The 25,829-nt window shown below is 37.3% G+C and overlaps 1 protein-coding gene across 1 annotated transcript in view; it reads right to left on the reverse strand.

The window, feature by feature from the left end:
* Positions 1-19,539: 19,539 nt before the first annotated feature.
* RIMS3 (regulating synaptic membrane exocytosis 3) overlaps positions 19,540-25,829 on the reverse strand; it is a 1,682,810-nt gene continuing 1,676,520 nt past the window's right edge. Inside the window, exon 8 of the mRNA XM_044059968.1 lies at positions 19,540-24,726. Coding sequence (XP_043915903.1) covers positions 24,514-24,726 — 213 coding nt within the window. The 3' untranslated portion in view covers positions 19,540-24,513. The remainder of the gene's footprint in view (positions 24,727-25,829) is intronic.

Raw genomic sequence — 25,829 nt, forward strand, 5'->3', positions numbered from 1 at the left:
GTATGCATCATAACAGCATGCCAGTAACATTGATGGCAACAGGCCACCAGCAATGGTATCTGAACAAGGTATGTTAACATGCAACCAATCAAATATATGAACAATACTAGAACACAAGTCCCAACAATAGGTTTGGAGAAAAACATACCCATAGTATATGAATTATAGTATTGATCCAGATGAGGATTGGGGGGAGAGACAAAACATCCATTAACAACTGTTTATGCTTCTATTTTCCACAACAGCACTGCTCAACACTTTATGGGTCTGCCCTCACTTTACATCTGCTTATAGCCCATAGCTTCTGTAGCACAAACATACTTATTAAACTGTCAGCCTGGAATTGTATGGGGCAAACTGCGACAACTCTGGGTACATGACTGGAGGGGACTCATACATGTCAAGGTTACATATCTGGCACAGGAGGGGTACCATGAACTACTGTTATATGAGTGTGCTACTGGCATACGTCAGCTGGTTTCCTGTCTGTGTCCAGGGTTATTGGCAGCAGTGACCACTGGCTGTAACAGTGTGACACTTGAAAGACATGTATCAGGAAGAGTGCATGTTGTATGTACTATCCTGCTGTCATTTGCAGGGATGTGGTGGGACAGTTGTACAGTTCTACACAGCTTATTAGTATATCCTTCATACAGCTAACTACCAACATTTCCTTACCTGTAAAACCTGTGGAGAAAATATTTGTTAACTCTACCTGACTGTTTTTACATTTATTCCTGATTCCTTGTGTGTAGATATGCACACATCTTAGTACCACTCCCTGGATTTGAACCATGTCTGTCTGCACTGAAGAAGGCTATGGTAGTTTAGCCGAAACCGGTTTGCTGTTGCTGTTATTTCTATGAAGAATTTGCCACAATAAATATTTTAACAGCCGGTCTCCTGGGTGCTGGTTCGTTTTGTTGGGATTTTACATTGGTTGTGAAAAATTAACAACAAAGCTATTTCTTATCACACTGAGATAATGGGGAACTGATATTTCTTGTGTCACTGGTTTCTGCCTAATAGTCCCTTGTTTAGACTGTCTGAATTTGTAATCCTGTGATGCATGCATGACAGATAGTTATTGTACAGTGCATTAATACTTTGGATTACTACAATCTGGAAAGCAAAAGTTAACACAAAGCAATGCTGGATGGAACACACTTTGAAACTTTACATATTACTATTCATAGTTCAGAGCTTAGTGCAGTATATATTTTACATTTCAGTTATATCTTGTTTTACAGCTCCGCCATCTACAGTTTTTCTTAACAGCTGGTTCACAGAAAAACCTCAGTTAATGTATGCTGTCACAGCCATATTTGCTGTGAAGAACCTGTATACATTCTATATGTCTACAACAACATACCAGAATAAACACAACAGTTTTTTGTAGGGATCTTTATTACACATCAATATTAGTTGGTCAAACTTTTTCATTTATTCAGTTCACACAGTAACAGTATACCTACTAGCAATAAGCAATATACTCCTTCTTAGCTATTTGAACAATATACTGCAAAATAGATTTGTACTCACCAGCCTGTTGGTGCTGCCTTAGCAGTCTGTCGCCATGGACTTCGATGTTTATAGCCCTCTCTGCTGCAGCTGTAGGGGAGAAAAACAGACATTATGAATACCTGTTTAGCACATTCTCAGGCTAGTATTTGCTACAAACTACTTGATAGTGATACTTACTCACTACTGGAGCATTCCATGCCCATGCATCTTGGATCCTCTGGGCCAAGAGTGCCCCCTTTCTTTGCTTTAGGTCAGCATAGTAGAGCCGTACCTGCTCACCAGTCTGGGGGGATGCCAGTAGCATTGGTGAGGTCATGTGTGAGATGGTCCCAGGCCTCCGCTTTGTATTGTGAGCCCTGGTGCTGGCCCTGCAGCAGTCTCTCCTCATGGTTTTCTACATGGAGTCCAGCCATGACCCCGGACTCCTGAATGCTCCAGTGCTGCACCCGAAAGTGGACTCCTTCACCTACAACAGCCATAGCACCTGCACAGATGAACTATAAGAGATTCTGGCTGTATTCCCACATGTGCTATTTAAATATGGCAATATTCCTTCACTTTGCCATCATTCGACCATTTTGAACATGTTAAGCTCCACTAAGCAGTACGCAAATCTGTTAAGCTGAGTTGAACAGTGCTTAAAGGGGTAATTGCTGAGCACTGCTTAACAGTGTGCATATCTGCTTAGCTGAGTTACCTGCTGCTTAGCATTCAAGTCTAAGTGATGCTTACACATGGTAAGGATAGCTAAGCATAGCTAACCATTTCTCAGTTTTCATTTTTTAGAAAATATCAGACTATTGACTTAATTTACTCAGTGTATATGAGTTACTTTACATGACATCCCTCTATGTGCTTTCATTACATTAGCAAGTGGTGTGACTCTACTGTATTGGGCACTTGTGTATACATTGGTGGTTTCACATGTTATATGCACTAACACTTCCATTTTACACCAGCTACACTACTCTGGTTGACAACACCCAGTTACTACATAATTTAAGTTGAAAATAATAATTTTAACACTGCTTTCTCATTTAAAAATAACTTTCCTCTCTTGGTACTCAAACCGTGAATGCCTGTATATGAAGCCAGGACTCTAACTACTACACTATCTTGGTTTGGGAATTTCAGCTGTATATTTTTATTTATCTCCTATGGGATGTGTAAGCAATGCTAAGCAGAGGGCCATAACTCTCACACTCACTCAGCTACGCTTAAACATTCCTTAGTATGGAAAAAAAAGATATTATTTCTGGCCTTCCATAGCTTTCTTGGTCTAGGAGGTTGACAGGTATGTGAGGCAGGCATCTGGGCATTCTGCATAAACCTCCAAAACCATAAAGAATCCTGCCCTGGCATTTTAGAGCATACACCATGTCCATAGCTGTAACAGTTTTCCGCTTAGTGTGCTCAGTGTAGGTAACAGCATCGCGGATCACATTCACCAAAAACACCTTCAAAACACCATGGGTCTCCTCATAAATAAGCCCTGAAATACGCTTAACACCACCTTGGTGAGCCAAATGGTGAATAGCAGGCTTTGTAATACCTTGAATGTTATCTCGCAAAATCTTACGATGTCTTTTAGCACCACCTTTACCAAGGCTCTTTCCTCCTTTACCACGACCAGACATGACTCTTCAAACTGAATCATGGTGTATGCTCTAAAATGCCAGGGCAGGACTCTGTGGTTTTGGAGGCTAACGTGTTTGTAGTTAAGAGAGTTGTGTTAGCATTCTGCATAAACCTGTTGAGTTGACAGATATGGCCATACCGCACTTTCAGATGGCAGACATTTCTGCAAACCTGTTATTCTATCAGCTTTCAGGTTTGTCAGTGCACTATTTAGGATGTTTCCCTATTTTTGTGGCTTTGTCCCCCAATTATTTATGGCTTTGTACTGCTTTATTGCTCCAGGAGGGTGAAACGTATGTGAGGCGGGCATCTGGGCATTCTGCAGACACCTGTATAGTTAATGGCTATGGCCATACGGCACTTTAACAATGTGGGAGTGTGTGACAGAACCTGTCACACACCCCCTGAATAGTTTCTTGCTCCCCTAGCTATTTCAGTGTCTGTGGACACTGAAATAGTCATTTTAATTTCATTTCAGTGTCCACGGACACTGAAATACTTTTGAAAGTGCCATACAGTGCTTTCTGAGTGCAGGAGATGTGTTTGTAGTCTGTGTACTACTTAAACACACCCCCTGCACTCGTTAATGGTTCATGTCCTTTTAGCCTTAACAGCAGTGCGCCTTCATGAATATGCAAGGTGCGCTGCTGTGGCTACCTGGACATGAACCACTCCATGCAGGAATAACACTATTCCCGCACGGAGTTTATTGTATCCTAGGGACCATCTTTCCAACCACAGGGATAAGTGCTTGATTTTAGTACAGTAAACTCTCAGTTAACCAGAACTAAAGCAACCAGAAATCTCAAAAACCAGAAAAAAAATCAAAGAAAGACAGTACAATTTTCATGTGTTGCACTTTCTGTCCCCCCCCCCCCCGCAGAAACATACCTTACATTTTTAGAGTTTAAATTTAAGAACAAGTCAAGATTTAAGAACAAATTTAAGAACAAGTCAAACCAAACAAATAATATAGGGTACAGTATTAGTCAGGCCTGTTTTTAATAGTAGTAAAACCAAACAGATCTGCGACTTGAAAGGAATGACAGCTTTTATTCACAAGTAAAATCACACTAAGTGCTTTCACCCAGAAATTGGGCTTCTTCCGAGTCAGTCTAATACATGAAAATCAACATTTTTATAGCAATTAACACCACTTAATCACATCATTAAAAAGTTACAATAGAAATAATTAACCCTTTATCACCTTTACACTCATGAGCCTAGCAACTGCTGCATAAGAAATAACTACTATAGCCTAACAAAATTGATCCACTACTAAAACAATGTAAAACTTCATAAAAATAAAAAAAATAAATAATTAAATGTATCTATAAACTTTTTTAAAAAAACATTGTTTCCCATTAAATAGTTACTGACCAAATTTAATTAAATATTATATGAACTGGGATTTATACTTCAAAACACTAGCTATAGAGATGTTCTCATTAATGCCAGGTGATGTAGTTGTGTCATGGTGTAGCTGCAATAAACATTCTCTGACTTCTTGGTTAGAAAAATGAATGTTAATCTTATTGATGACTTTTGGTTTGTGACAGTTGATGTCATTAACTTATTTTCGGTGATCCCCCACCACACTGGTTAAGAATTTTTCAGCAATAGTCTGGTTAAGTATAGTGATATACATCAGGTTAAAAGAAGTCTGCTAGTGGATTTGTTGGATATTGTTTTATTTAACAACTTCATTTTGTTTGATGGTGAACATTATAAGCAGACGACTGGGGTTGCGATGGGTGCCAGGTGTGCTCCTATTTATGCCAACCTGGTGTTAGCAGAATGGGAACAGCAAAATGTGTTCAACTCAGTTTATATGTCAAAATTTATGACATATTTACATTATCTGGATGATATACTGATTTTGTGGAAGGGCTCCAAGCAGGACCTAGAAGAGTTTATTGGTTATCTGAATGGCACGAGTACTTTTCTTAAGTTTACAAGTCACATTGATAGAGACAAAATAGAATTTTTGGACATTCTTCTTTACAAAGAAAATGGTCAAATTAATTCAAATATCTATCATAAAAAAACATACAGCAATTCTTTATTACATCATGAGAGTTGCCACCCCCACTTCCAAAAGAAAAATGTGGTTAAGGGGCAGATGATTCGAGTGTCAAGACTGATAAGTCAGGAAGACTGTTTTAAAGTTGAATTGTCAAAGCTTATTGATATGTTTAAAAACAGAGGATATCCTATGGCTTTGTTGACCAAGCTTAGTAATGAAAATGAGAAAAGAAGGTGCAGTGACTTTAGGCCTATTCTTTTGGATGGTAGTAGAAATGATACTACATTAAATGGGAATGACAACAATAATTGTAGTCCGATCAACTCCACTGGAATGGTGTTGGACTTTAATCCCACAGCAATAAAAGTTAAGAACACTATTCACACAATATGGGACAGTGTGTTTATTCAAGGTTTAAAGGACACACTAGGTCCCAGTCTGAGGTTCATTAACAATAGGGAGGTTGAATTTGAAAGATCTGTTAGAAAGAGGTTCAGTGGCCACCATTCAGAACATTTCACAGATGGGAAAATGTGGTACATGTAGTGTGTGCAAATTCATTAATGACAGACCCTATGTGCAAGTTCATAGTTACAAAAGAACATTAAAATGCCCAGTGTACTGTAATTACAACACTAGCATGGTGGTGTATGTTGCCACATGTTTATGATGTACCACATTTTATGTGGGAATGACCAGGAGGAAATTAAGGCTCCGTATATTGGAACACAATAGGGACATGAAAAACAGGAAGGCTACAGTTGCCCTATTTAATCATAGTAAGAACTGTGTTAACTACAAAAAAGTTTTTATTTTTTTGTCATTGACAGGTTGCCTAAAAAAGATTTAGGTTCATAGGTTCATACTAGGCTATCTGCCCTAGGGCAATTATAAGCCTAGCCCGATTCTGTATGGCTTACGCCACCCCTTGATTTGAGTATACTGTGCCCTTTTTAAGGTTTAGTTTACTGTGCCTCTGTCTAATAGTGACACGGGAGTAATCCCTGGGACAAACCTACGATCCCCCATCCACCTATCGAGATTCTTCTTGAAGAGATTCAGTGAGGTTCTCTGCCTCACATGAACTGGAATTCTATTCCAGAGCGATGGGAGCCTCTGGGTTATGAACCTGTCCCTCCAGCAAGTTCTATTTATTTCTGTGCTGAGGTTCAAGTCCCTCGAGCGTGTGGCTCTAAGGGATTTAGATTTACTGAGGTGGAGCATGTCCATTAATTCTGGATTTGACATAGCTTTGTATGTCAGGCATAGATCGCCTCGAAGTAGGCGGTATGCAACTGAGTAGAGCTGGAGTTTTTTTAACCGAGCAGCATATGGCATCTGTTTGAGACCCTTGATCCTCTTGGTGAGATACTTTTGGGGTCTTTCTAATTGCTGCAGGTGTCGGGTAAGGCACATCCCAAAAGGGGCATTGCATTCTATGATGGGTCTGATGAGGGATGAATAAAGGGGCACGATTACCTCTCTTGATCTAGATGTGAAACCCTGTATGATGAGGTGGGCTATGTAGAAGGTCTTTCTAACCACTTTGGCAATGTGGTTTTCAAAGGAGAGATTGCTATCAACTTGGGTCCCCAGGTCCCTAATAACTTTCTCTGTACTTAATGGGGTTCCGCCTATGTGGTAATTTGTGGGCACATTGTTTTTGCCAAAGGGTATGACTATACATTTTTTGGCATTTAGCTTTAAACCATGGCGCTGGCAACAGTTATCTGTCTCTGTGAGACCTTTTTGAAGGATGTTTGTGTCAGCTGGAGAGTTGATTATGGCACCCAGTTTGCAGTCATCTGCGAACTTGGTGAGCCATAGTCCTCCCACGTTTGCCTGTACCTCGGAAAAGTATATACCGAACAAGAGTGGTCCCAGGACAGAACCCTGTGGGACGCCACTTGTGACCAGTTTCGAGTCTGACATGGCTCCAGCAACTCTCACTCTGTGGGTTCTGTCTTTGAGCCAGTTTGCGACCCATCTTGTGACATAGGGGTTTATATTTAAGCTGGATAGCTTATCTATGATGCCCGAGTGGGGTATTGTATCAAATGCCTTTGCAAGGTCCTTCCCTTCATCTATGGCTTTGGTGACTGTTTCGAAGAAGTCAACCAGGTTCAAAAGGCAGGATCTGCCCTTGACAAAGCCGAACTGGGTAGGATCTAGTGTCTGTAGGTCCCCAATGTCTTTGTTTATGAGCTCCATGATGATCCTCTCCATAGCCTTGCAGACTAAGCTAGTCAGGCTTATGGGGCGATAGTTTCCAGGGTCCGTAGAGGCTCCACCTTTGTGGAGTGGGACCACTGTTGCTGTACGCCATTCTGTGGGCACATATCCTGTAGTGAGGCTGAGATTGTATAGCTGTTTTATTTGAGGGATTAGTTCCTCTTGGAGTTCATGTAGGACACAACCTGGGATGCCATCTGGTCCCATGGAAGCAGTGTTTTTTGCTTTGGAGAGGGCACCCTTCACCTGAGCATCAGAGATGCTTGGGAGGCAGCCCTCTGCTGGGATAGATACTTGCTCTTTTGGGGAGGGTGGGGGTGGGGGTGGAGAAGTTTGCACTGAACCTGTGTTTGGGAGGTGATATTAAAGCTTTACTTGAAATCAGAGAATGTTTATGACAGCTACACCTGGATGCAACTACAGCAACTAGCTTTAATGAGAACATCTCTATAGCTAGTGTTTTGAAGTATAAATCCCAGTTCATATAATATTTAATTAAATTTGGTCAGTAACTACTTAATGGGAAACAATGTTTTTTTAAAAAAAATTTATAGATACATTTAATTTTTTTATTTTTATGAAGTTTTGCATTGTTTTAGTAGTGAATCAATTATGTTAGGCTATAGTAGTTTTTTCTTATGCAGCAGTTGCTAGGTTCATAAGTGTAAAGGTGCTAAAGGGTTAATTATTTCTATTGCAACTTTTTAATGATGTGATTAAGTGGTGTTAATTGCTATAAAAGTGTTGATTTTCATGTATTAGACTGACTCTGAAGAAGCCCAATTTCTGAGTGAAAGCGCTTAGTCAGTGTGATTTTACTTGTGAATATAAACTGTCGTTCCTTTCAAGTAGTGGATCTGTTTGGTTTTACTAGTCTATGAAGCTTATTTTTTTTTCTGGCTGTTTTAATAGTAATTCTCAAGCAACCAGAAACTACAGTTATCCAACATCTACCAATCCCATTGGGTGCCAGTTATCCGAGAGTTTACTGTAGTATAATCACATAGAGATGTGTCACACCAAACTATTTCCCTAAATTATAGCATGTTGTGCTTACTAGTAACACCCACTGCCAGCAGCATCACACAGCTCCGGACCCACCTGGACTGTCCATGCAGGCAAAGGTACTAACCCATCCACTTGACCTGTGAGTGGTGGGTGCACTAGCATGGTAGGGATCATATGCTTGGCAAAGCCTGATCTTACAGCATACAAAATGTCATGTCCTATCACTCAGCTGTGGATTTGGTCCCCTACTGTGCTGTATGCACTGCCATAGATTCACCAGTCCTTCACAGAGCTGTAGTCACATTTCCTCCTATTCTGCATGCAGTGTCCAAAACAAGGCCTGTGGCAGTGCCACTAATACATGGCTTACCCAGGACATGCTACTTTTATGACTACTCTGTCTGTACTACTGGCTTGCATGTATCACAGTACTTGTCTGTCATATGTTGACAGCTGCCCATAATTAAGCCACTGGATTGGCTGCTGTTACTATATCACACTGGACGTTCTATATCAGTGGCCACTTCTGCCATCATCTTCCTTGTCCCTTTGCCATAAGACTTAGCAGTAGGGGTATCCCACACACCTTCTGTGGCCTGCTCTGTCTCACATCATGCCACTGCATTGTAGTCTTATATACTCGCTAGAAGCATGTGTAATATTCAGGTCTTAATGCTCCCTTGGATCCACTTGCTGCAATTGCACCTTATTCTGTAGTGTGTCTGGTCAGACATATCTTCCATATTACTACTAGGTACCTAACAAACGTATACTATTTGTATGCCTGACACTCATACATTGACCTAATGCTAATATATACATATGTATATAGACATATATATATATATATATATATATATATATATATATATATATATAGAGAGAGAGAGAGAGAGAGAGAATGTGTGCTGCTCTATTTCTTGCTATCACTTCTTTATATTTTTATTTGATGTTTGTTATATTATTTCTCTCCATTTATGTTGCTATTTTATGCAGTGTCAGACACCTCTATGTCTGTGGTATAAGAGATCACCACACCATCAACCTGCCCTGCCTTCTCCTGCTGGGTCTCCATCTGCCTCCAGGTTGATTCTGCAGGGTGATCCTGCAGAGGCAGCCTGGAAGGTTCCCTAATATTCATTGGGTTTGTCCTACGGGGGGGGGGGGGGGTCTTTTGTGTGTTCCACTTCCTTCCCTATTCAGTTGAATTATCTCATCTGCAAATGTACTTCCAATGTCTGTGTCTCTGCATTGTGTTCCCCCCTTTTGCATCAGCACCTCTCTTGATGGTTCTTGACTGTGTTCTGTATTTATTTCTCTGCTTTTGCTACCACCCCTATACTGTCTTTCATTTCCCCACTACCCTCTTACTTCCTTGTCCATTTAACTTTCCTAAAAAAAAAAAAAAAACAACAAAACAGGCACAGGTCCCACAAAAATATACCACCTTCCCCCACACCATACCTCTCTTTCCATTTCTGTGTTCTGTCTGCTCCTTTGCTGATCTCTCTTTCATACTGCCCTTTACTATATTTCTTCCTTGTTGGGAGCCTCTTAGTTTGGATCTCTGCAGTGCTTGTCGCAGTGTGATGTTTCACATGTGGGGTCACATGTGCTAGTGGATTCATTAATTAGTTAACCGATGTCTTGCTAATTACCTTTTATTACATTGTTAATTAGCTTTGTGACAAATTTGACAACTTTGACTGCAGGATTTATCCATTGTGTGCAATCCTAAGCAATGTTTCTGAATCCCAGGGAGTAACGTACTGTAGCCTCCCTCTGTGGCTATATTTTATTATATGTGATGAGCCGACAAAAGGAGAGAGGAGAAAAATAGTCTGAAAAAACAAGAAATAGGCAGATGCAAATATAGTGCCAATATCCAAAAAGAGAGGCAATGTTAATCCAATGTGAAATTTTACGTTCTTATCAATTCCAGAGTTTATTCAAAATTAACAAAAATAAGCTCAGAATTTGAAGGTGTTTTATATGTATGTCTGTCAGATGCATTCGTGTGGCAAAACAACATGCACATTATTGGTACAACAATTACGCATGCCTGTAATGATATTTTTAATCACAGCAGTCAAATACATTATAGTAATAACACAGATTTTTTTTTTTATTTTAAGAAAGTGTGTAGTTTTGATATAAGGCCTGCAGAAAAAAGAAAAAGAACACTGATAAGTGATTCTGTTTTGCTGAATTTTTTGAATGGCCATAACCGCTGCTGACAACAACAGGCAGCAGACATTTAAAAATTTGGTGGTACTGGTTTGGTCTGAAGAATGTCCTGTTTAGAACAGGAAAGGCCATAACAGTAAAGTACAATAAACATAATGAGTAACACGTGACATCATGGCAGGTGAGTATCCTGCATATATGAACCTTCCAGCTGTATTATGTATTGCAGCAATACGTTATACTGGGCTAGGGGTTATACTTGACTTACTTAAGCCTGGTGTGGCTTGCTGTGAGTGACTATATCAACATTACATAAACATGGATTATTGCTCTTAAATTACTGCTTATACTAATTTACATTGTTAACATTAATTTCATTTTTTTTATAATGGCATAGTGTGGATATGAAAACTAGTTCATTCGAGGTTGCTTAATAAATGAAGTACAAATCATTTGACTTGTAATGCAGTTTACTTCACTAGTTTACTCTGCAGCTGCTTTTAAGAGCTAACAAAATGACAGTCAGTTATTTAGATAATATCAGACAGAATGATGGGTCTTCATATTTTTAAAACAAGACACTTGAAAAACAGTTTATATAATGGCAGCTATATAACTGTACATTATTAATTGTAGTTACTGTTTATCCATTTCAGGGTGGTTTGACAGTATCTGTAATAATCAGCATATCCGTGATAATGTTGAAAAGTTTAAACTTCTTAGGTTGACAGTGTAGTGAGATATGTAATAATTTTCATGAAGACACACAGCAGTAAATATATTTAAAGGAAATGTCAGACAAGCAAATATGCAATTAAAACAGTGTAATAACTGGTGCCCTCCATTATTTTATGCAGTACTGTGGTTTTATCTCAAGAAGCAGGAATCTGCCAGTAAACAATATGGGTCTAACACTTGTATATACTGAGCTATAAGGCAGACACATTTTATTTTAAACCGATGTTACTAATATGGTTTAGGATATAGAAAAGTACATAAAAAGTGTGATTCTGACAAAGGGTTATAAGATGATCACTTGCAATTTTGCCAAAAGTCAACAGATGGAAGCATAATACTGGAAATGTTCATACAATAGCTTATCTGAAAAATATAACAGGACTTCTATTTTTTTATTTGTTTATGTTTGTTTCTTAAATCAAAGGATCATAGGACATTGATAAACTATCGACCCGGAGATCATTTTAAGCTTAGCTGTTTCAACCCAATGTTCTTTTTTACAATTAGAGATTTGATTGCCAACAGATTAATTTATTAAGTATATTCTCTACAAGCTCAAATCTTAAACTATAAATATTTCACAAATTTCTGCTGCTGTAAGTAAAATTATATAGATATAAAGTAAATTATTTCATATATCATAAATGATAGTTAATGAATAACACATATTTTATAACAAAAATTAATAATTTCTGTAATTAATGTTGGAAGAGACCTGCGCAGGCACACACTTTAGTGAAATGAACATTATTTCTGAAATATATGTAGGGGCAGAAATATACTTGGTATGAGTGAAGTGGGAAATGAATACACTGGTAAACTATGAGGGAACGATCACATGGCTTTATGTTGATTCATCGAGGGCAGAGAAAAAAAATAAAAGTAGCTTGCCGAAGCCACCTTTATCAAAACATTTAAAGACATTTTTCTAACTCTGAGGTTGCACAACAGTGGAGAAAAAGTCAGTCTCCACTATTGATGAAAGTGATTTTGGCAAACTGCTTTGGTTTTATTTACATTCACTGAAACTACCTTCCATGAGATGACAAATTCTCTGATCAGACATGTGTCACAGATGCAAATAGGTGAGAATGTGTCCTGCATGATCCCAATGGGAGGATGGCAGTACTTACAGTTTACATGGCATGATATTACTTTCATTGATGGTATATATATATATATGGCTAAAAATATTTGGCTGGCTACTGAAGAAGGTAAGAGAGTAGTCACACTGCAAAGAACAAGATGTGATTGAAATACTTACAGCTTCTGGTACGTGACTCAGCAGATGGCACAAAAAATCTCTATCAGGCTGCAAGATAAAGACAAAAAAATAAAGAAGATAGTCATCAGACCCCATTCATAAGAGATGCCAGCAAAAATCTGGTCACCAGTCCAGAAGACGTTAAGGACATATGGAAGGAGTACTTCAGGTAGTTTCCAAATTAAGAAAACCCTACCAAACCTGTACTGTGGCATGCACAGCTTATGATGAAAAATGAAGGAGAACCCGTTTCAGAAAAAGAGCAAAGTGCACTATGGAAAAAGAAATTAGAAAAAGTGGTTAGCTCAGATGAAATCATGGTGGATGTGATCAAGACGTTTGGCTCATTACAGGAGAAGAGACTCCTGAGGGTACCCATCAACTAATTGCAGTATATAGAGAAAGGTGTAGCACACATTACTGGCGAGTACGCATTCTAGTGCTACTGTGCAAAAACAAAGAAGATGTTTACAACCACAGGCAGTACAGCAGTGTCAAACTTCTGTCAAACTGCTTTGATTTAAATACAGATCTCGGTACAGTCAGAATCGGAAAATCTACCCTTTTCCTCACTGTAGTATAATCTCAGAGTTGGTATATATAATTCGCAGGAGGTGTGGGGGTTGCAGGGGGTCAAAACATAAAAAAATGAACCATGCATGTAAATTATATACACCAGCTCTGAGAACATACTACAGTAATAAAAAGGGTAGATTTTATGATCTTGAACGTATCACAATCCATATTCAAAGTATACAGCATGTTAGATCTTCTGAGTTCTGATGTTATGCAAACTTGTTCTTTTAACTTTTTGATGTTCTCATCTCAATCATTTTAGGTTCAGTGTTCTGGTAATCTGATGGGCGGCCATGGTGGTGCAGTGTTTAGCATTGACGCCTCACAGCAAGAAGTTCTCTGGTCCAATTCTCAGCTGGGGTGCCTTCTGTGTGGAGTCTGCATGTCCTGTCTGTGGTCGTGTGGGTTTCCTCTGGGTGCTCCGGTTTCCTCCCAAAGACATGCAGTAGGTGGATTGGACACTCTAAATTGGCCCTAGGTGTGAGTGTGTGTGCCTTCTGTGGAAGGTTGGGCACCAGACTGGTAACTTGACACTGTAAAACTCCACTGCCAATCATGAGTGGACAGATGATCTGCTGTGGCGACCCCTAACCGGGAAAAGCCAGAAGTTCTTCTGGTAATTTGATGAAGTAAAGTAGATCCATATATATATATATATATATATATATATATATATATATATAAAATACTATCTATATACATATATAGGCTGTCTTTTAAAGATTGAGAGTGTGTTTGGTTGACAGCTGTTTAATCAACCATTTTTGATTGACTAACCAGGTTCATACCATTGGCTCCTCAGCCAAGTACATACATTAATTGTCTGAACCTGCGATTCCTCTCATACTGAGCAGGATTACTATTGCAACAACACATCATCAGTAGGGTTAAACTAACCTAGCTCACAACAGTCTAATCCCAGTTTATGTTCCCTATTAGATGGATGAACAGTCCAACGCTTGATGAATTCTGCTTTACAATGATAGGAAGAGTCGACATTGAAGGAGCAAAAAGTGGCATCGCTATGAATGCTTGGCCGCCATAAGCCTGTTATCCCTGTGGTAACTTTTCTGACACCTCCTGCATAAAATCCAAAAAGCCAGAAGGATTGTGAAGCCTTGCTTTCACGGTCTGTATTCATACTGAAAATCAAGATCAAGTGAACTTTTGCCCTTCTGCTTGAGATTGCACAATCCTGGGAATATGTTCTTATCCCATGTTTATGTGACCTAGCAGTAAGTATATATAATTAGCAGGGGGTGGGGGTCCCCCCCCCACATGGGTGGTGCATGCCAGCTTGCCCCATGCAAAACATTTTCTTGTTTGTTTGTTTTGTCTTTACTTTTTGTATGCACTGATGCTGTTTCTCAGTGCATTCATAGTTGCGTTTTGATGTCAGCATTTTTGACATTTTTACATTGATATTTTGCTTGCCAACACTGGGTGTTTTTGATGCTTCCTATTGCATTATGTTATCAGGGAACATACTGTACATAATTCCAGCTGGAAGACAGCAGGAATGAATCAACTTAAGTGGAGTGGTCAACAAGTTTGTCAATGTTCTGTAATTAATCCTGTTCACCATTCTTGACTCGTGCACATAACTAAATACAGATACTACTGAATTTTTATAAATTATCTCACATATGCAATTGGAATCAGGTTGGTTTTTATGTACTCTGGATGTATCTGCTTTGTATACCAATATTCCTCATTGGGCTGGGTTACTGGCACTTGAATATTGGTTATATAGATCTGATCTTTATCCACCAGGGTTGAACACTTTTTTGATCTGTCTAGCAGAACATGTTCTGACCAAAAGTGTTTTTTTATTATCAAAACAAATGCTACTGGCAGGTTCAGGGTAGAGCCATGGGGGCATCCTTTTCCCCCATTTATGCTGATCTTTTTATGGCCTTTTTAGAAGAACATCTCATTTATGACACCAGCCACAACATATACTTAGAAATTGATATATGAAGGCGTTATCTTGACGACTTCTGGATGGTGTGGAGAGCAGACATTGAATATCTTCAGGAGTATGTGGAATACATAAATAGCAATAAGTGGGGAATACATTTTACAGTCAACTATAATGCCCCAAAAATAATCTTTTTGGATGTGTTAGTTGCCAGAAACGCTGATCACACTTTAGATACAGAGTTTTACTGCAAGTATCCACAGTACAACTCCCTACTACATGCATCTAGTTTCTATCCACCACACATTACAAAGAACATTCCCAAATCCCAATTTCTTCGGATGAAGCGTATCTGCTCACATCCAGCCACCTATGAACATTTTAAGGAGGACCCGACCATGAGGTTCAAAAATAGGGGTTACAAAACTGATGATATACTCACTGCCAGTAATTGGGTCTCAGGACTAGACAGAAAGGACATATTAAAGTACAAAGGTAAAATACAGGGGAATGACTCGGTGATTCATTTTGTAACCACCTATGGGAGAAATACCAACATGTTACTGGATAGTGTTCAAAGACATTGGAATATCCTTTTAGCAGACACTAGGTTATCGGAGTTTCTTCAGGACAGATGATTTTTCTCCTCTCGCAGGGGGATGACCCTTGGATCACATTTCAATCATTTTAAACATGCCTCCAGATATACTCAGGATCCCACTCAAAGAACCCTGATAGGTGATTTACTTTTTGGTTCTGTTCTTTGTGGACATTGTACACATTGCCATAGGTTAACAAAATCCAAACACTTCACCAGCAGGAACACAGGCATTGTTTATGATATTAGGTTCTTTACTAATTGTGGAACTGACTGGGTGCTCTATCTTGCGACATGTACCTGCTCAGCCTTTAATACTGGACAAACGTCTAGACCCTTGAGACTACACATATCTGAACATTGCAGTGATATCAGGACCAAAAAAACAAGTAATGCTTTGTACAAACACTCAATGGCACACAAGAATGCAAGTTTTAGATTTATTATTATAGACAGGACTGTGGGGAATAGAACATATAAAGCTGGATGGCACTCATTAAATAGAAAAGAAAAGAAGTCGATCATTAAGTTGGGCAGTTTATTTCCACATGGTTTCATTGAGAATTTATGAACAGCCAATGAGCTTGAATCTTGTTTCTATCTTGTAGTATAAAAGGGAAATAAATTTCAATGGTTTTTCATTAACACTGATGAAGGCTACTTAATTTGTTTAGCCGAAACCGGTTTGTTACTGCACTATTTACATATGCTGTAATAAAGCATTTACATACTACAGTCTGCTGGTCTTTTGTTTTTTTGAGTTAGATTCATGTATTTGACAGTCACAGAATAGTTAGTTATGATGGTGTAGTTGTTGCAGTAAATGCTGAGATACCATGTATGCATACATAAATGTGTTCGTAATGTCTATACGAGTTCACTGCATGCAGGCAAAATGCTGTTGTGTTGAAATTTTAGATGGACAAAAGTCATCTTAAATATTTTTTATGCCATTTTAATTGTAATGGTATTCAAAATCTTCTACTGTATGACAAGAAAGTCAGGCATCTCAGTGAATTTATAAACTGGGAAGATTTTATAAAAATGTAAGTATGTATATATAAACATATACTTTGCATGAATTGTGGTGGGCTTAATATTTTATAGTTATTCTCATCAAATTTAGTGTTGAGAGAGCACATCATGACTTTTATAGATGACTCTAGTGTGATGTACGTTACTTTTGAAAGAGTCACCCGGGCTTATGTTTGCATTTCCATAACTGCCAAAATGGACCTCTGCTGACTATATATTCAGTATATGTAAATGCAACTGATAGCTATCAATGGCATGCATGTTGTGATGTTTATACTTACAAAGCTTAGAGACAAAGTGTGGTTATCTGTAACAACCCAAAATTATATTTTGGTCAAGTACACTGACATGGATAATATAACACAATGGAACAAAAAACCTCAAGGGGAATATTGTACTGCAGAAGAAAAGATAGCTATATAGTCATTGTTAAATTACGAACATTTCAGTTGCATGCAGACAGTATCTTCATTGAATTATGTTCATGTCTTGCATATGAAAGGTTCATAGGTTGGTACTAGGCTATCGGCCCTAGGGCCTATACAAGCCTAGCCATAACAATTCCCTGGCTATTTCTTCCCACACTATTTATGTATTAATAAAGTCAATACCTTTTTGATGGGTAAATGAACATGGAGCTGGGTGTTCTTTTAGTCACATAAATGCATACCTTCTAAACTTTTGTGGAGTACCTGGTTAAAAAAGGTAATAAAATCAAATAACTGCAATTATCAGAGAACAATCAAATAACTGCATTTATCAGAGAACAATCTATATCTTGGAATATATTATTACAGTTGAAAAAATGAGTATATACCTAGAACCAATGCTGTATTTTTCAGAATTTTACAAACAAAACGTTGATATGTTCTGTAAACTTCCACCCATGATAGCAATGAATATAACAGAATCAAGAGTTTCACTTGTGCCAGTTTTTGCATTTATCCATTACTATAGTTGTTTCCTTAGACAAAGTGCTGCATGTTTTTTTTTTGTGATTCTGTTATGGGTTTCCAATAAACTTATATTTTCTGAATATGTTTTTTTTCATGTTGGATATTTCCAATGCTTTTCACCAAAGTTTTGGAGTTTTAGCTCTGCTTACTAGACAAGATATCTAGAAGTTATTTATAGCAAAGGGGAGACTAAAAAAAAAAAACGGAGGAAGATTTCTTTATTGGTTACAGTGATGTAACCATTATTATTTCTGATACATTGGTAACTCCGAGTTTCAGTCACTAAATGAGAAAGTTGTCAATTGACTTACTCTCTGCACTGGAAAAATCTCTACCATGCAACAGATATGGGTAATTATTAATGTCCATTACAGAAGATGAAACAAATTAATGATTATCAAATTCTCTCTGACTTTTTCACTATTGCACCATATTTAATCATATGCTGCTCCAATAGGAAACAAGTATATAGATTTGTATCTAGTATGCAATGCTGTGTGCACACCTGCTTCATTATCCATCCATGTATTTGCCTTCAGTGGGCAAAGTACCAAATTTTGGTAATAATGCTTAGTGGTTAGCTTGAGGCAGGAAAAGATGAAAATATGACAGATGGGTTTATTTCTTCCTGTCAGTGATTGCTGGAGAAATCTATATACGTATAATCAACCAGTAAGCCAGGCATATACCTATTTCAACAGCTGATAAGTAATAAAAACAAGAAAAAAATCCCAAATCCACTGTCATTCCTTCGAACCAACACTTTATTAACACACACAGTGAGTGCTTTCATCTATTCACATACAGATATATTTCTTCAGACTCTTACTAGCAGATAAATTCTCACAGTGAGTTTAGGAGTTTTTCTTGTTTTTATTTTGTTGTTTTGAAAGTCAGGTGCCGGGTGTATCCATTCTGTTTGTATTTTTCAAACTCACAAGTACCGTCACACTTATCTGTGCATCAAGAATGCAGCTCACAGGCACATATGTAGATTCATAATAGTATATATTCATATGACAATACGATACAGTTACATAGATTAATCCAGACAATTCGTATTACAGGAACTCTTTTTCCCACTATAGATGTAGTTTAGTATGGGGCCAGACAACTGCTTCTACATATTAAGGCATTTATGAGCTATTAGATATAAGCTCACCTAAAAAAGAAAAAAAAAGTAAGTCTGTGGATGTAAGTGGCAAACGTGTGCAGCACTGACTGTAGAAGTAAACAATGCTTCTGTCTGCAAAAGTATCTGCAGCTCTGCAAAGGCAGGGTAAGATGCCCACGTCAACTTCTGATGGTAGAGGGCATAAATGGATTTGTCATAAGATGCTGCAAAGCTGTGTTGTTGTAACACTACAACGCATTTTAAAACATGTAGAAGTAGAGATTCTATCTGTTGAAATAATGCACAATGTGATGTTTTAGTACCTTACGCTAACAAAGCACAAGCCCCATGGAACCTCCTGCCTGCGCATGGCATGATACAGGGGTTCCAGTACAGTCGCAGAAGTACACATGCATGAGTGCAGTGCTTTTTGAGCAGAGGGAATTACTCTTGCCTCACTTGGCAACAGCCAAAGCTATTAACTTTTGGTGTTTCTGCTTACTTGAAAGCCTTTTAATATACACCTTCATTCTTTCTGTGTCTGAATACTGACCTTTTAACTTGAGTATTATTATTGCAGCTAGAAAACATTCTGGCTGCACCAAGACATGCATTAATCTGAATAACATTTGCATAATCTTTCAAATAAAAATAGGTTTTAAATGCAATTTCATCACAAAATAAAGTCTACGTGACTACGTTTGTTACAAATTATGTTCATGTTTATGATTAATACAAGTTTATTCTGTATATTACATTGGTAAGTCATAACAAATACATACATTTCATTTAGAGATGCACATACAGTGGAAACAATGCATACTTAAACATACATATGTACAGAACAGAGTGCAAGAGACATTTATGTCTTAAATTAGCAATAAATTACATACTTATTTTAACAGAAAAGGTAGAACAATACTTTGAGAAAAGGTTAGTAATAACAAAATCAAGAATTCAATGTAAAAATTTTGGTAACCAGAAAAATTGATATCTGCAAGGTGAATTGGACCATATTTATGCATATGTGCATGTATATATGCGTACGCATATGTGCGCGCGTGTGTGTGTGTGTGTGTGTGTGTGTGTGTGTGTGTGTGTGCATGTGTGTGTGTGTGCGCATGTGTTTGCACAATTGTGTATACACTATGTATATTTATGAAATGGTTTCAGAAAATCAAGCAATCTGATTTGCTAAAAGATCTATGAATTATAATCAATGCACACATACAAAGTTCTTCCTAACAAACACAAAACAAAGTGTTCTATTTTGTCAGTGCAGTAGCACATGATGGGTTGTGCATTGAAGAGATAATACCACATACGTTTGCAGTAAGGCACTTGCCTGCTGGTCTCATGCCTCTAATCACTGCATGTGTTATTGATGCACTTAAATATGTTATATTTGTGAGTGTGTGAGTGTGTGTGTGTGTGTGTGTGTGTGTGTGTGTGTGTGTGTGTGTGTGTGTGTGTGTGTGTGTGTGTGTGTGTATCTATGGACATATATCTATGTGAGTTTTCTGTAATATACATTTATCATGTTAACATGACCCAAAACTATTATACCATAGTGTTTTTACTTAACTTGGTAAAATAGATTAATTTTTGCTCTTTCAGATCTGAGTGGGTTTTTAAATAGTAAACTTATTTTCTATTGACACTGTAACCACCTGAGGAAAATTATATTTAAAATATTTACAATATTGCAAACAATGATTACATTTGATGTGTTGAAACTATGTCTACAAGCTTTATAATATTACAATGTATTACTTCAGGAACTTAAAGGTCATAATAGTAATAATTACGAAATACATGACTGTGCACTACCAGTTATGATAGTGAATATAACTGAGGTAATGACGTGAATAAGCTACATTCTGCATATTAGAGTTATCTTCTGACAGTCTTCACTTACGTACCGTGATTCTGGGCAAGTCACTTGTACTAAGGCTCTGGGTGTATCCCTAGAAAAAAAACATTATTATGTCCAGAAGGCTCTACTGTCTTATTAAAGGCAATAAAAGACTGAATGACTTAATATGAGCAAAATGGGAACATTACAAGGGTAAGAAGACTGCTGGTGTTTATACATCACTATCATACTGACTTGGTTTTGTACAACAACATATTCAATGTGCCCTGTTTTACGATTAGAGCAAAATTTGTCTACATTTCATTAAGCCTGCAGTATTCAAGGTGAGTAGCAGAATTTTAATAATTTAATTCTTAGATAGAGGGGCTAATACTTTTATTATCAGAACTCTCTAACTAGCCACAGTAATAGGAGTTTTTTAATCCATACTCCACAATCAGCATATTTTTGTGTAAGTTGTTTATGTACTCTAAGAACACTCATCTTATTACTTAATTTGTTGTCATGGGTTTACATAAAGTCAGCTTTGGTTTAACTATGAGCACCTTTTCCATTAGAATAAGCTTACAAACAACATCCAAGCACAGCAACCTACGAGTTTCAACCAAGCTATTTACAAAATGGTATTGTCAGTCTTGGAGACTCAGTGACAATGACTAATGCAGTTATTTCGGTAGGTAACACAGCTCGTTGCATTTAGTTTGTTTTTATCTAAGCCCATTGGTAGTTTTACATGCATAAGAATTAAAAGAACATTTCACAATGTAAACACAATAAGGATTCCCTTTTGCTACACTTAGACATTTGCCTTATAAGGCTGCTACAGATCAAGGCAGGGTCATTATGACCAACATGCAGTGTTGATTTATCAAGCAAAAATGAAAGAAAAATGCTTAAAACATATTTTAATTTTCCAGAGAACATATCTTGCTCTTGTTGAAACATAAGTACACAAAACAATCAGACTTAAAATGAGCTGTACGGACATTTTTCATTTTTAGCAGCAATCTATTTTTAACAGCAACAAACCACGGAGTACATGTTTAAATTGCATCTTCTATGTGTCTTTTCAGCTGTGATTAATGCAGGCCTCACAGTCTGAATAAGATCATACAACATCTTCAAGTGCTGCAAGTTTGGCATTACTTATTTATACTGAAGTGAAACTGACATTTTTAGTTTAAGAAGTCCAGAGTAACCCATCATCTTATGTTTCAGCTTGACTCCTGACTATCTGCTGCAGATGAAATTTATTAGTAAAATCTGGGTAAAGTAGCTTTTACCGGCTGTTGTAGCAATAGCTTTGTATGGAGTGCCTCTTGAAATCGAAGACATGGGAACTTTTGCAACATAATACATTAATTGCAAACAAAGTCAACTCTGTTTTAATTCTTTTCTTAAATAAGATGGCAGACCCAGTTTCAATTATAATCCATGCCTCCCACTAAGTGGTTGTATAAGTCTAAAATGCAGGTGGTGCAGAATTACTATGTTTCTAGAAGGATTATGAAGAATTAAGTTCTTCCACAGTAGGAATTCATAAATCCAGTGTTTTTAAAATGCAAAAAAAAAAAAAAAAAGGAAAAGAAATGTTGTAGAGGTGAAAAGCTTTCCTTTTGAACTTTGACACATTTCCATTTCGAAGAAATGTTAATTTTCACCAGCTCAGTATCTCAAATATATGAAAAATATTTGTATTGTAGTCTTTTGTCTTATGCTGTTCTGTGTGATCCATGTCTATGCAATAGAGGTCACTAGGTACAATATATATATATATATATAGAGAGAGAGAGAGAGGGAGAGAGATAAGGCTCACAATAAAAAGAGGAGATGCTGTGCTTTGCCCTTGCAAATATTTTCATGTTTGGATTCATTTCTAATGGAAATGGTTTGCTATGTACCATAATTTCAATAGCTTGAGGTATTAAGCAATGGTTAAAGTGAGTGGCGGTTTGTGTTTGCACATGGTTAGCAATGATTTATACTACTAGTCTTCAGTAAGTTATCTAAATAATTAATTACATCAGGTTCATTTATTTTTTTGCAAGCTGGTTAATCAGCTTGAAAGCGATTATAGTATGTGTTGTTCACATCCAAATTAAATGGATATTTACTGTAATCAGATGCTTGGATTGTACATTTCAGCTCTTAACAAGTGGTGCTATAAAAGCAGATGTGATGCCATTTTCATGGGACACAGTTTGCAGAATTTCAAACGTGCATATTTTGATACACAAATTGTTTACTAATACTTGTAAGAATACATCTACATAAAACATGAACTGTTGCAATTTCTTTCCAAGCAATTTTCAATACATGCAAAGCAAAAGCGGTGTACAGTTTGGGGGCAATCTTGGATATAACAAAATGCAACACTGAAGATTTTCTATTAACTGTTGCAGTTTGTGCTTAAACTGTATATGACATGGTGATCGAATGCATTGTTCTAGAATATGTTCTGAAACAGTAATGTACAGAGAAATAATATTGTGTACAGTTCTAATGGAATCTCCCCTGAGTTTTTCAAATTATTTATGTAGGCACCTTCAAGGTAAAAAAAAAAACAAAAAACTTTCACCTTTTTTTAAATATGCTTTACACGGTCTTTCAATTCCACAACCCCAAATCTTTTTAATACATCCAGAATATATCCACAAGGAGAAATAACATTGTTTTGTCTGAAACATATCTTTTGTCTTGCTATACTTTCTGGGACCACCATTAAGAATTATTATGGTACAGTCATGTCTTAGTATTTTATACTACATCTGAGCATAACCATTGAAGTAGCATTTTTCTGGGCTTGTAAGTGGCAAGCAAGTATTTGGATTATTTTTTTTTTTTGCTTAGGTACCTTCTTTTAGTAGGTGGCAGCCAGTCCTTAAAATACCTGATGGTCCTCTGATCATATATGTTACTTCTTGCATCTTGCTTTTTTGTACTTTGTTGTTAAGATGTTTCAGTTTTAGATGGGGAGACCTCAAGGCACAGAGCATCAAAAGCAAATGCAAAATTTTCAATGTTTTACACACAGTCTAAGTGAGATGGCACTCTTTGTTTCCTCAGATGATATAAACAACATTTTTGGATGATCGCAACTCTGTACATACAATTCTAGGAAATAAAAGAATTAATTTGCTTATGGAATGAAATCCTATAATTATAAACATAAAAAGGAAAACATACAACTAGGACATCTGTTGTGTTTATAAATGGAATGAGATGATTTTGTTATGAATAAGAAAGTGCTTGACAGGCTACATAATCTGCTACAAAATTCTTTACCTCAAAAAGAGCAGTTCTGAAATGAGTCACAGAAACTGATCATCATTTTATCTCCCTCATGTCCTAACAAATCTGTGTAGACAAAACAGAAGAAGGTCACATTGTGGGCTTGAAGAATTACAGGAAACTGGAAAGGCATTTTGCAATATAATGAGATATAGTTAGCTTAACACTGAATAGTAGATTTTGAAATTAAAGACATAATCACATTTATAGAAAGTTGCCAACCCTTTCATACAGTTAATCATTTTCTGTGTTCTCATTTCAGACATTCATGTGAGAGATTTACACCTTTGTAGAGTCCCCTTAACAGTCTCATGATCTGTGATATATATATTTCTTTCCAGATAGCTATTTGTGAATGGATCTTGTCCTAGTATGTCAGCACGAGTGCTTTTTATTTGCATTTGGTGTAACCGGCACATGTTGCCAAGAATGTTGATAGTAATTATTGAGAAAATAGACACAGAGTACTTATATTCATCCTTTTAAGTCTTTACAAAGTAATGTCCAAAAATGAAATAGTCCTTGTTATCTAAGTGCATGAAGGACTTGTAGAGGACTCAAGAGAGGACTGAGAGAGACGGCGTGTAAGGGGTCCAATTGTGGAATCTGCTAAAGAAGATGTTGGAAAGAGTTTGTACCAGCCAGTAACCATTGTGGTCAGATCCAGCTCTTCCAAAAGAATTTGAGCCATTCCCATGAAACATTTGTGGTCCATTCGGCCGTAATCACCCCAAACTATTACCTATGGTTTAAGGGAAAAAGTGTTAATAATAAACAGGTCAATATGATATTTTCTTCAGACTTAATCTTGAATGAACTCATCGGCAGTACACATAAATGCACTGAATATTCAACAGTCTTATTAGTTCCAAATCAAAGATGACATACAGCTCTGTTGTATGTATTAGTAAAATTTTTAAGGTTCACAAATCAGTGTTTTTTATTCCTACACTAAACTAAACATAGCACTCATATACACTGAAATCATAAGATAATGTTAGTACGATTAACTGTTTGTAGAAACTTTTAACATTGGAGATGACCTTATCTGTGAAACATTTGGCAAATAATGAATTAGCAGTTCAGGCTGAAGTTCATGTTTAGACTTATTTCTGAGAGGCCAGAAATTCCTTAACAAGATCTTAGTCAGTCTAAGAGGATCCCATGGTCACCCACATTGGAAGCAACTATGAAATTGAAATAGAGTCATCACAAAGTAAAACTTTTGATCCTGGGCCATGAATATGTCATTAAAAACTCTTGTGAAAGCAGTCTCAGCAATGAAGTGGTTGCAGAAACCAGAATGAAAAGGATCATAGATTGTGTTCAACATTATAAAAATCAGACTCCCAACAAACCACTTTCAAGAAAATCTTACCATCAAATGGTGGATTTGAGACAAGACAATAGCTGTCTAGGTCACTAGGATTCAATGAAAGTTTCTTACGAATTGTTGTCACTAAAGCCTTCTTCAAACAAGATGGAAAGACACCTGTTTCAAGACAGCATTTAACAATCCTGTTCAGTTTGTTTGTGTCTTTTGGCTTTTCCCGGTTAGGGGTCGCCACAGCGGAACTCCGGTCCGCTAATGATTGGTAGTGGATTTTTATGTACTGGGTTACCAGCCCTGACGCACAACCTTCAACGAAGGCATGCCCCATTCACGTATGCCTCCACACAGAAGACGCTCTAGCTGAGAACTGAATGCGACAACGTTTTGCTATGAGGCGACAATGCTATCATAGCACCACCAACGCAGTACATTATCCTGTTCAGTACAGGACCAAAAATTTTCAGGTAGGATAAAACAAGCCAGGATGGACAACTGTCAAGATCACAGGCTCT

This window comes from Protopterus annectens, chromosome 1.part2 (assembly GCF_019279795.1).
Source record: "Protopterus annectens isolate FY-2018-M chromosome 1.part2, PAN1.0, whole genome shotgun sequence".
Taxonomy (NCBI): domain Eukaryota; kingdom Metazoa; phylum Chordata; order Ceratodontiformes; family Protopteridae; genus Protopterus; species Protopterus annectens.